Source organism: Scylla paramamosain, chromosome 39 (genome assembly GCF_035594125.1).
Source record: "Scylla paramamosain isolate STU-SP2022 chromosome 39, ASM3559412v1, whole genome shotgun sequence".
Classification (NCBI taxonomy): domain Eukaryota; kingdom Metazoa; phylum Arthropoda; class Malacostraca; order Decapoda; family Portunidae; genus Scylla; species Scylla paramamosain.
Window position 1 is genome coordinate 4,932,501 of NC_087189.1, and position 12,500 is coordinate 4,945,000.

General features: G+C 49.0%; 1 protein-coding gene and 1 long non-coding RNA gene across 2 annotated transcripts in view; both read right to left on the bottom strand.

Moving 5' to 3' along the window:
• The window catches only part of LOC135092099 (uncharacterized), a 6,017-nt gene extending 2,991 nt beyond the window's left edge, over window positions 1–3,026 (bottom strand). The window contains exons 1-2 of the long non-coding RNA XR_010262745.1: window positions 2,329–3,026; window positions 1–1,189 (exon numbers count right to left, since the gene is read on the bottom strand). The exon at window positions 1–1,189 is cut by the window's left edge and continues 2,991 nt beyond it. This is a non-coding gene — a long non-coding RNA (uncharacterized LOC135092099). The remainder of the gene's footprint in view (window positions 1,190–2,328) is intronic.
• A 177-nt stretch (window positions 3,027–3,203) lies between these two features.
• Window positions 3,204–11,718, bottom strand: LOC135092100 (insulin-like growth factor-binding protein complex acid labile subunit). The gene is made up of 3 exons (XM_063990309.1): window positions 11,529–11,718; window positions 6,099–6,323; window positions 3,204–5,920 (listed from the first exon to the last, which is right to left on the bottom strand). The coding sequence occupies exons 1-3, from the start codon at window positions 11,715–11,717 to the stop codon at window positions 4,439–4,441; spliced, it is 1,896 nt and encodes a 631-aa protein (XP_063846379.1). The 5' UTR covers window position 11,718; the 3' UTR covers window positions 3,204–4,438.
• Between the last annotated feature and the right edge of the window lie 782 nt (window positions 11,719–12,500).

Sequence of the window (12,500 nt, forward strand, 5' to 3'; positions counted from 1 at the left end):
TCTACTTTATCGGGCTTTTTTTTTTTTTTATCGTGTCTGGTTTTATTGGACTTTTCTACTTTTGTTAGGCCTTTTCTACTGTTGATTGGGCCTTTTCACTTTTTTTTTATCAGCCTTTCTTCCTACATTTATCGGTTTCTTCCTACTTTCACCGCGCACTTTCACGCATGCATATGGTTTCCTCCACACTGCTGGGTAGGTAGTTAGGTCAGGTAGTTCTCGTTCTGTAAGTGGCAACACATCTGGACTGTCCACTGGTCTGCCAGTCAAAGGATACGAAATGTTAATGATGTGTTCCATTTGTCAGCGTTTGCTTGTCTGTCAGTCTGTGTTTACATGGTTTGGTCACGCAGTAAGAAGAGAAGACCAGGAACTGATTGATAGAGCGTGGATAAAACCAGCCGAAGGAAGAAGATCAAGGGGAAGATAGAGAGTGAGATGGAGTGATAGAATTGTGACAGAACTGCAAAGGATGGGAGGCACAGAGGAAGATGCAAGGGACAGAAACACCTGGAGGAGACTCGTGCATGGCGCCAGTTCCACTCCAGGGAAACGGCCGAAGGAGAGAACGAGGGCTGTTTAAGTGCTAGAAGGCAGTGTTATTCCGTCATCAAACCTGCAAGGGCAATTCGATGGTTTGTCTCCTCTACTTCGATGGTTTGTTTCCTTCGCTTACCACCCTTTCGTTCTTGCTTGCTACTCTTCCTTCAATCCCAGACACACTCATATATTAAGGGTTTTCAGACGTACTGCGATTCTATTCGTCTCGTGTGCCGGCGTTGGGATCTGGTAGCAAGAGCTGTCTCGCGTGCTGCCCTGTAGTGTGGACCTTCAGAACGTGGAGGCAATAACAATGAGGTGGTAGTAACCTTTTTCAACACTTAACCACATCACTTCATCCACCCGCTGACGAATAACGCGTTTAGCTTTAGCCACAACACACCGGATTGCATAAACATCCCAAAATCTTACTAATGAACGCATTTTTGGCGAGAACACTGGCACTTTACAGCACGTCTCGAAGGAGGGTGGTAACACGTTCACCAGTTTGCGAGTGAGCATCATGTTACTAAACTTGTGTTCCCAGGAGGCAAAACTTTCGCCCGTATTCAGAAACACATTGCTCTCCCACCACGACTGTTTTCAAAGGCCGCAGAGATGATTAGCCGGGTTCTCAAGACTGTTTCTCCTGTTAATAATGGAAAAAATCTTGTTAATCTCACTAGTACCATAAAAAAAATTCCTAAAAAATGTCTGCGTAACTTCAACTAGAGCTTTTGAATGTAGTGGAGGTGCGGCGCAGAAGTGTTTCAAAATACGGTCACTGCACCAAAGATCCGAGTATAATACAGGCTAATGATTGGTTGATGTGTGGCGGTATTGTGGCGTGCGTGAGTTCTGATTGGTTGAAGAGAGTGTGGCGTGACTTTCTCGGGCGTTCATTGGCTGTTGTCCTGACGCGCTACACGGACACTTCTTGCGTACCACTAAGTTTCCTGTATTCTGTTCCACTTCCGTTACAAAAGACGCTTAATTTTGAAAGGTGAAAGTGTTTGTGTATCGCTTTGTTATTGTTCTGACAGGATAAAACAATTTTGCTATGATAATTTCCATCCTTCCTTCCCCCTTTCGTGTCTTCGCCCGAGAGAGAGAGAGAGAGAGAGAGAGAGAGAGAGAGAGAGAGAGAGAGAGAGAGAGAGAGAGATTATTACGGACATCATTCCAAAGAGCAGGAGGTAAAGTTTTCATGCCGAGGAAGATGAGCAAGACGAGGAGGAGGAAGGAAAAAAAGACGAAGCGGAGGAGGAGGAGGAGGAGGAGGAGGAAAAAAAAACGAGGAAAAGAATGTGGAGAAACGAGGAGGAGGAACAGGAGAAAAATAACGAAGGAAAGAGAGGAGAAGGAAGACAAAGTGAATAAGAGGAAAAGAACGCAACGGAGGAGGAGAAGAGGAAGAAACATGATGAAGAGAACGAAGAGGAATAGAGGAGGAGGAGGAGGAGGAGGAAGGCAAGGAGGATGTGGCATAAGACGAAATAGAGGGGGAAAAAAAAAAAACGAAAGGGCCAAGAAGAGGAAGAGGAGAAAAGAAAAAGAATGGAATGATGAAGAGGAGTAAAAGGGAAACGAGAGAAGAACTGGACAGAAAGAGGAAAAAAAAAAGAATGAGAATGAAATGCTGAAGAGGAGGAGGAAAACAAAACGAAAGAGGGAGAAGAAGTAGAGGAGAAGGAGAAATTAAGAGAAAGTCACTTGTTTATGAAAGCAACTACCATCATCACCACTACCACAACCACCACCATCATCAGTACCGCAATCACCACCAACCTGAGAAATAACTCCAGACCAGCGCGCACCACCACCATCACCACCACCACACAACACACTAGCCAGCCACCACCACCACCGCTCCGTGACGTCATGAAAGACCGAAACGGGACATCAAGACGCGCGCTTTGAAACGGTGAGGCTTCACTTCAATCATGGCGAGTTATCAGTGTTTTCTCAAATTTTTTTTTTAATTATCTTAAGTGTAATTATTATTCTAAGATTTAGCCTAATATGATTGGACTGATTGTTGTGTTTCTGTGTGAGTTTATTGTTATTATTCCTAATTTGTTTTGTTTTGGAAGTACAGGAATGAGTATACATTTTTTCCCTAAACAAGTACGTAAGGAAGTGATTGTGACGCAACACTCGGATACTCACTTCACCATCACCATCACCACCACCGCCATCGTCACCATTCCCAACACTTCCTTCACAAATCTCTACATTCAAAAAGTTTCTCACTCAGTAATGGCGCGCCGCCATTTTTCGCTTCCTCCTCCTCCTCCTCCTCCTCCTCCTGCTGCTGCTGCTGCTGCTGCTCCCAGCCGCTGCCTGCTGTCTGCTCCACGCCGCGCTTCTCACCTTTCATCTCCCACAGTTTTCCTCCACAAGTTCGGAACATTTTTCAGTGTCCTTCTGTCGCTTTACTGCTCCGCCTCCGTCAGCTGGCACTCCTTCCCTCCTGACGGGAACAAATCTTTTACAACCGACGTTTATATATATATATATATATATATATATATATATATATATATATATATATATATATATATATATATATATATATATATATATATATATATATATATATATATATATATGCGCGCTCGCGCACGCACACACGCGCGCGCGCGCGCACACACACACACACACACACACACACACACACACACACACACACACACACACACACACACACACGGTCACGTATGTGGATTGCGATGATTGTTTCGTCAGTCGTGCACACAGCCGCTGCGTGGTGGCTGCGACACACCAGCACTACACACGGGTGCCTGGCGCCGCGGTGCTGTCGCTGGCGGTGAGGGCGTGGGCGGGCGCGCCACGCACTGAGACGTGTTGCCGCGGCGGGCGCGGCGCCCCACTCAGTCACAACATGGAGGAAACGCCTCCACCTAAATGTATTGTTTGTATATACGTAGTGATATAAAAAACATGGTTGAGTAGTACACGGATGTAACCAAACGTGAAGCGATGAGTAACAGAGGAAGTACGACAGTGACAGTGAAGGTACGACACTGAACTGCTGCTACAGGCTATACCAGCCCCGGGGGAGGGGAGGGGCGGCCCAGGGGGGTGGCAATAACAAGAATGATGATCATAATAATAACAACAATAATAATAATAATAATAATAATAATAATAATAATAATAATAATAATAATAATAATAATAATAATAACAATTACCCGTGAGATTACAGCTGCGTTTTTCGCATCACTGAATGACAGTCTAGGCTTTGTGCTATGACCTCGTTAATATGAAAAAAAAAAAATTTTGGTGACGTTCTTTTCCAATCTTTCAGCGAGATAACGCGAACATCACAACCCAACACGCGAGGCGGTGCCGCCTCGCCAGGCAGCCCGCCCCCCGGGGAGGTGCTGACTGTGACCATTACTCGCTGGGGCTGCGTCTCCCCCATGCCCAGCCCTGCCCCTCCATCCTCCGCCCCGGTACTGAGGGGAGAGCCTTGCCTCCCTCCACACACACACACACACACACACACACCACACACACACACACACACACACACACACATACACACGTCGAGGCTTGTCTTGTCATGCCTGGTGGGTCTGGTCGCGGGGCGGTGCTGGCCCGCGGGGAACGTACAGTAGATTAACAAAGTTCAAAACTCCTGAGCGGTGGCGGAAGGAGGGCGGCGAGGCGGCGGGGCGGCGGCCACGGGGGGCGTCCCGCCTCGCCAGGAGCCAGCGTTCACCTCAGCGGAGCCGCGCCGCCATGCTATTGTACCAGGGGTCGGGGCCCCCCCACGCCGCCAGGCAGGGCCCCTAACCCCCCAGCCGTCCCCGCCTTGCGCCGCCCCGCCAGGCGCCCCTGCCTCCGTGGCTGCGGCGGGCGGAGGGCCTCAAGACTTGCCGTTGCGCGCGGGCTTGGGCGCCTTGCTCCGCATCAGCTCGTCGATCACCACCACGTTGTTGTCCGTGGCGTGGGCGGGGGGCGGTGGCGGCGGGGGCTGGGGGGGCTTGGACTCCCCCTTGGCGGTGCCGTCCTCGCCCCGCGCGCCACGCTCGGGCACGTGGTCCAGGTCCTCGTCCAGCGTGACGTCCGTGTGGTCTGAGCGCAACGCGGGGTTCTCGTAGAAGTGGTGGCGCGAGTCGTCCTCGTGCGTGTAGTAGAAGGCGGAGTGGCGGTGGTACATGACCAGCCCCGCCACCACGATCACTGCCAGCAGCGCTGCTGCCACCGCCGCCACCACCGCCGCCAGCACCACGGAGAAGCCGCCCCCCGCGCTGGCCGCCGCCAGGTCGAAGGTGCCCTCGGGGCAGGGCTGTAGTTCCAGGCCGTCCACCTCCAGCACGGGCTTGTCGTACATCTCGGGCGGTGACTGACACTTGAGGCAGCGCGGCGCGTCCACGTCAGGGCGACATGCGGTGCGGAAGGCAGCGGAGGCGTTGAGCCACATCTTGAGGTAGGGGATGTGGCACTGGTCGCAGGACCACGGGTTGCCGTCCAGCACCACCTCCGTCAGCCGGTCCAGTCGCCGCAGGATGATCTCCGGCAGGCCGCGGAACTCGTTATTGCCGAGGTCCAGGGTTTGCAGGCTGGGTAGGGCGTGCAGCACGTCCACGGGGATGTACTGCAGGCTGTTGCTGGACAGGTTCAGCACCTCCAGACGGGTCTGCAACGAGAACAGGTCAGGCGGCAGCTGCTTCAGGTGCAAGCGGCTCAGGTTGAGACGCCTGAGGCGTGGCGCGCGGCGCAGCAGCTCCTGGAGGTGTTCGGCGGTGAGGCGCGTGCCCGCCACGTTGAGGCCGTGCATGTGGCCCAGTACGGGACCCAGGTGGCGCAGCGCGGAGTGCGGCAGCCTGTTGGAGGACAGGTCCACGGCCAGCACCGAGCTGTCCTCGAAGGCCATCCGGGACAGGCGCGTCATCCTGTTCCGGGCCAGGCCGAGGTGCTGCAGCGCCAGGCCCTGGAAGGTGTAATCCTTCAGCTCGTAGATCCTGTTCCCGTCCAGCAGCAGGCGCCGCAGCCCCGGCAGGTCCATGAACTCGTCCGGCGCCAGGCTGGCCAGGTGGTTGTCCCGCAGATCCAGCAGCTCCAGGCGCGGCAGGGAGCGGTATACCAGGGACTTGATGCGCGTCAGGCTGCAGGCAGCGCAGCGCAGCTCGCGTAGAGCCGGCACGTCGCGCACCACCTCGGGGTCCAGCTCCTGGATGGCGTTGTTGCTGATATCCAGCACGGTGAGGCGCGTTAGGCGCAGGAACACGCGCGGCGCGAGGCCCCGCAGGCGGTTCCGCGCCAACGTGAGCGTCTCCAGCGCCACCAGGGAGTGGAAGGTGGCGGAGGGCACCGAGCTGATGTGGTTGTCGTCCAGGTGCAGGGCCTGGGGATGGGGGGAGGGGCGTGAGTGTACTGCTGCACCACACACACACACACACACACGCACACACACACACACACACACACACACACACATTCAGGTACACACATCCACTTCCCACTCACTCACATGCCACTCAACCACCGCGTCACCCACCCACCCATCCACGCCTCTCACACACCTGCAGGTTCTCAATGCCGGAGAGGTGCGAAGAGAGCAGCACCGTGATGTTGTTGTGGGTGAGGTTGAGCAGATGAAGGTGACTCAGGCCCCAGAAGGTGTTGTCCCCGATGGCCGGCACGTTGGAGTGGGTGATGTGGACCTCCTCCAGGTTCGACAGGGGGTAGAAGATGGGCCCCAGCGTGACCGTGTTGCCCTGATCCTCTGGGGACGTGATGGTGAGCACCTGATGGAGGGAGGGAGAGTGAGAGGGGCAGAGCACAGAGGAGGAGTCTGACGAAGGGAGAGGAGGGGCAGTAAAGGAACACAAAGGAAGAGCATGAAGGTGAGAGGAGGTGAGAGAAGCAATAAAGGAACACAAAGAAAGAGCATGAAGGTGAGAGGGAAAAAAATAATCAGTAAAGGAACACAAAGGATGAGCATGAAGGTGAGAGGGAACACAAAGGAAGAGCATGAAGGTGAGATGGGGTGAGAGGAGGGGCAGACACAAAGGAAACACCTGCACTGCCCTGCACTTTGGGGAACTCAGCACCACCAGGAGAATAAGTATTGGGCGAAGAGGAGGTACAAAGATTATGGATAAACAAATACACACTAAGTCACACTGAACGAGTAAACACAACTATAAACACTGACTTCATTTCGTATTCTCTCTCTCTCTCTCTCTCTCTCTCTCTCTCTCTCTCTCTCTCTCTCTCTCTCTCTCATAATGACCTTATTCTTCCATCTTCTGCCAAATCACAGCTTTATCCCCTTACCTTCATTCAGTTTCATCACTCATTCACTTCTTGCTGGTGTAACAGGCAGACGAGACAAGACAGGTACAAGAGGAAGGCATTTTCTTAATAGCTTGATATTAATGATAGTTTTTCAGTAAGCGGGGCACTGGTCTAGAGCAGCAAAATTAGAAAAAAAGTCCCAGTGAGGTGCTAATCACTCAAAGAAAGGACCAGAAGGATTATCCAAACTTGTCGAGAAGGGTCTTGAGAACCTAAGAAGAATAAGGGTTGGTGTAGGAAGCCATCAGGCCTACACGTGGCAGTCCCTGTATAAAACATATCTACCTATTTCCACCTATTATCCCCATCCATAGATTCGTCTAGTCTTTCAAATCTCCCTAATGACTCAGCACTAACAACCTGAATACCGAGTCCATTTCATGCATCTACCAATCTATTTGAGAACCAATTCCTTTCCATCTCTTTTTTAAATCTTAACTTTATCCACCTCCCTCTTGAAAGCTGGTAAAACAGACATAAATACAGTGCTGAGTGTGATAATGATGATGATGATGATGATAATAATAATAGTAATGATAATAATAACAGAGGCGCAGCGCAGAGGTGTTTCAGAATACGGTCCTGTGAGTAATATAGAAGTTAACGAGCCAACATACACTTCCTAGCAGCCACACATGCAATACAGTGGTGAGGTGAGAGTTATTTCCAATATTAGCCCAAATATTTGACCTTTGCTTAAGAATTCCAAGCTATCATGGGTCACCACGTCCCCTTCAGGTCCACCCTCGGTTTGGAAAGGTTAGGTTAGGAAATGACATTGTTTACGTACTTAAGAATATGTTGTTACGTTAAGTTAGTTAGGTTAAGTTAGGAAATGCCATTGTTCACGTACTTAGGACTGTTGTTAAGTTAGGGTAGGTTTTAAGTTAGGAGATGCCAGTCTTCTTAAATGGGATTGTGTTGTTTGGTTAGGTTAACTTAGGAAATGCCATTGTTTCGTAGTCAGGATTGTGTTGTTAGGTAAATGTAATAATTAGGAGTAGTGATTAGGGTTGGTTAGGAAATAATTAATGTCTTAGTGGTAGTTAGGAAAGGGTTAAGTGGTAGTTGGTGTGTAAATGGTAGTTGGGAGTTTGTTAAGTAATAGTTAATGAAAAAATGTAGTGTATTGAGGGGAAGTTAGGAATGGAAACGTTATATAAAAGTTACCGATAAAAAAGTAATAAAAAATGGTTGAATACAGAAAACGAGAAATTTCTAAGGTTAACTACTGCTGCTGCTGCTGCTACTACTACTACTACTACTACTACTACTACTACTATTACTACTACTGCTACTACTACTACTAGGGAGGGAAAGAGAAGGGAAGAAAAGATAAGAGGAAGAAACAGAAGAGAAGAGAAGAGAAAGAAAGAGAGGAGAAACGAAGGAAAAGGAAAGATAAGGAAATAGAAGGGAAGAGAATGAAAGAGAAAGGAAAAGGAGGGGAAGAAAGAGAAGAAACGAAAGGAAGGGAAGAGAAAGATAAGGAAAGGAAAGAAATGGACGGGAAGGGAAGAAAAGGAAAGAAAAAAAAGAAAGGGAAAAGAAGGAAGGAAGGGAAAGGAAGGGAATAAAGGGAAGAGAAGGGGGAAAAAAACAGGAGCTACTTTGCATAAAATAATGAACTTCCTAACTCTGTCCAATGAAGGAAGGGAATGGAAATGAAGGAAGGAAAATGAAGGAAGGGAAAGGAAGAGAAGAGAAAGAAAAAAAGGCAAAGGAAGAGAAGGAAGAGGAAAGAAGGAAAGGGAAAAGAAGAGAAAGGAAGAGGAAACTGAGGAAACTAAAGAAAGAGAAGAAAATAAAAGAAAGACAAACGGAAGGGAAGGGAAGAGAAGGAAGGAAGGAAAGGAAAGAAAGAAAAAAAAAGAAGAAAGGGAGGCGAAGGGAGAAGACAGTAGCTACTTTGCACAAAATAATGGACTTCGCAACTCTGCTCAGTTCGCTGTGATTAAAACCCTTTGCGCGGATTGCAGTCACATTGCCAGGCCTGAAAAATTCCAATAACGCGCAATAACCTCACGGCCACTGCGCCAGGACGGGATACACTGACGGCGAGGGGGGAGGGGTGGTAGGGAAGGGATGAAGGGGAGAGAGAGAGAGAGAGAGAGAGAGAGAGAGAGAGAGAGAGAGAGAGAGAGAGAGAGAGAGAGAGAGAGAGAGAGAGAGAGAGAGAGAGAGAGAGAGAGAGAGAGAGAGAGAGAGAGAGAGAGAGAGAGAGAGAGAGAGAGAGAGAGAGAGAGAGAGAGAGAGAGAGAGAGAGGGTAAACCATAAGTGAAAGACAAAAGGAGGGAGGGAGGGAGGGATGGAGGAGAGGGGAGAGAAACGATGGGTAAGAGAGGAGAGGGAGGGGGAGAGGACAAAGAGGGGAGGGAGAAACAGTGGGTAAGAGACGGGAGGGAGGGAGGAGTCGAGGAAGAAGGTGAGAGGGAGAGGGAAAAACAGTGAGAAGGGAGGGAGGGAGGGAGGGAGGGATGGAGGGAGAGAAGGGATGAAGGAGGGAAAGCGAAAAACAAAAGGAGAGAGGGATAAAGAACAGTGGAAGGTAGATGGAAGACAAAAGGAGAGAGAGAGAGAGAGAGAGAGAGAGAGAGAGAGAGAGAGAGAGAGAGAGAGAGAGAGAGAGAGAGAGAGAGAGAGAGAGAGAGAGAGAGAGAAGGGGGGTTGGGGGGGCAGCACGCGTGATAGAGATGGCCTTCCCGAGCAGCAATCCTGCCTCCACAGCCTCCACAGCCTGCACAGCCTGCACAGCCTGCAGCACCGCAGGGACGTGGCGGGCCTCACCACCCTGTGCAAGGTGCAGGAGCAACAGACACCCCACCTGCAGAAACTCCGCTTGCCGCCACGCCGCGCTGAGGTGGTCACTAGAGGCGTCTCCACGGCACCCTTGGCCCTGGCTACACCACGGCCTCACTCCACCCACCACCAGACAGTTCAAGCACCACCAGACAGTTCAAGCACCACCAGACAGTTCAAGCAGAAGTATGTGGAGTGGTGGAACAAATTTCTGGCCATGGACAAGTGCCCGGACGACCTTAGTGTTGCAGTGTGTGGAGGCCAGAAATTCAAAGTGTTAGTGAACCAGTGGTTTAGTGAAATGCGGGACAGTGACGCGGGTGTAGACATTAGAAGTTCGGCCAGTGAGTGACAGTGACACGCCAACAGAGTATAGCAGTGGTTAGGCCTCGTGTGCGACAGTGACGCTTTGATACGTGGCAGAGGGTCGGCCTCACGAGGGACACTGACACTTGTACAGTAAATATAAGATCTTAACTTAGACAGTTGGGTGGGTTTTTGGATAAGGGGGTATCCAAAATTTCTCCTTTAACCTGTACAATCCCCTATATGAAAAATGGTGCATTATGTATTAATAAGAGAGAGAGAGAGAGAGAGAGAGAGAGAGAGAGAGAGAGAGAGAGAGAGAGAGAGAGAGAGAGAGAGAGAGAGAGAGTGGGGAGTGGGAGGGAGGAATGTGGAGAGAAGGAAAAGAGACAAGACAAAGGGAGAGAATCAGAGGAAGGGAAGAAAAGAAGAAAGGGAGGAAAAAAAGGAAAGGAGGAAAGGCGGTAGACTCACTCACTCTCATTCTCTCTCACACCTGTCTGACTTACCTGACTTACACTAATAATTAACCCTAACCTAACTTATTTTTCATTCCTCCCCGTCAGTTCCCGCGCCTCACTTTGCAATCCCTCCAAAATGAACCACACTTTTGCGCAACATTTTCCACCCTCGAATGCAAAAAATAAAGCAATCATTTTCTGTCGGGAGAAAATAGGAGGGGAAAAAAAAAGGAGTTTATCAGAAGCACGTGAGCGGCACAGCAGGCGAGAGAGTATTGTTGTGGTGCGAATTAGCTAAAAGACTGATACCATATTTTTTCCTCCTTTTTTTTCCCTTGAGTTTAGTTAATTTCCAGGGACAAAAGGGAGTTATAATGAAGGATGAACCTGTACAGAGAGAGAGAGAGAGAGAGAGAGAGAGAGAGAGAGAGAGAGAGAGAGAGAGAGAGAGAGAGAGAGAGAGAGAGAGAGAGAGAGAGAGAGAGTTAATTTCCTCCTTGCCTTGTATCATCTTTGTTCCTTTCCTTCCATCTCTCTCTCTCTCTCTCTCTCTCTCTCTCTCTGCTTTCCCAACCTCTCTCCAATCCCTCCCTCCTTTCCTTTCTCTCTCTCTCTCTCTCTCTCTCTCTCTCTCTCTCTCTCTCTCTCTCTCTCTCTCTCTCTCTCTCTCTCTCTCTCTCCTTTCTTTCCCTTACTTTTCCTTCTTCCCCTTCCTTTATCTCCCTTCCCTTTTTCTCATATCTTCCCTACATCTACATCCCCTCCTTTCCTCTTACTTCTCTTCCTCACTATTTTTTCCTCCACTTCCCTTGTATTCCCTCCATATTCTCTCCTTCCTTCTCATCTCTCTTCCTGCACTATTTTTCCTTCACCTTCCTTCTATACCCTTCATATTCTCGCCTTCCTTCATTCCTTTCCTCTCATCTCTCTTCCTCCACTGTTTTTCCCCTACCTTCCTTCATTCTCCTTCATTCACACCTACGTTAAAAAGTCACTCCTTACTTTCCTTCTACACTATTTTTTTTCACATTCGTATTGCTCTCTCATTCCTTCATTAACTTTTACGAGTCTCAAACTCTCCTTACCTGTGTGTCCCCATCCATATTAAAGACAGGTACGGGCCCGTTCAGCCGTCCATTATCACAGGTAACCGTCTTTCTGTCCAGGTAATCGTAGCTACACCTGCACATCTCCGGACATCTGCCCTCCACCACCATCACCACCGCCGCCACCACCACCACCATCGCCGCAACACACCACGAGGATCTGTCCATGATTCTGTAAGGGAGAGGAAAGTGTGTTCAATTAAGATGCATTCCGAAACATTTTGAAACATTTCCACCGCATCTCCACTGTTTTGAAAGGCTCTAGTTGACGTGACGCGGGTTCTTAAGTGTTGTTTTGTGGTTCTAGTGACAGATTAACGAGTTTTTTATATTGTTGACAGGAGAAACACTCTTGAGAACCCGGCTAATCATCTCTGTGGCCTTTGAAAATAGTCGTGGTGAGAGAGTGAAGGGTTTCTGAATATGGATTAAATTGATGCATGAATAAATAAATGGATGTGTGGGTAAATGAAGGTATAATGGTAGATAGAGAGATGTACATATAGATAAACAGATACATATAGATACGTAAATAGATGGATAGACTGACTGATAGATAGATAAACAGACATATAGATAGATAGACAAATAGACATATAGAGATAGATAGATAAATAAATACAGATAAATAGATTGATGGATAGATATGCACATTCATATATTATATAATCATAATATATGCTGAGAGAGAGAGAGAGAGAGAGAGAGAGAGAGAGAGAGAGAGAGAGAGAGAGAGAGAGAGAGAGAGAGAGAGAGAGAGAGAGAGAGAGAGAGAGAGAGAGAGAGAAAGCAGCTGTTTCGTCTAGTTTCTCTCCCTCTCTCTCTCTCTCTCTCTCTCTCTCTCTCTCTCTCTCTCTCTCTCTCTCTCTCTCTCTCTCTCTCTCTCTCTTTCAAGTCGTACATTTTCAGCGTAATGAGTTTTCAGAAGTTTTCAAAATGGATAGTATTTTT

Bases quoted from the DNA above. Each gene is read 5' to 3' on its own strand.
- LOC135092100 (XM_063990309.1), bottom strand. From the start codon at position 11,717: ATGGACAGATCCTCGTGGTGTGTTGCGGCGATGGTGGTGGTGGTGGCG. The intron at 6,324-11,528 runs GTAAGGAGAGTT...TCCCTCCATCAG, and splicing joins ATATGGATGGGGACACACAG to GTGCTCACCATCACGTCCCC. The intron at 5,921-6,098 runs GTGTGTGAGAGG...CCCCATCCCCAG, and splicing joins CCGGCATTGAGAACCTGCAG to GCCCTGCACCTGGACGACAA.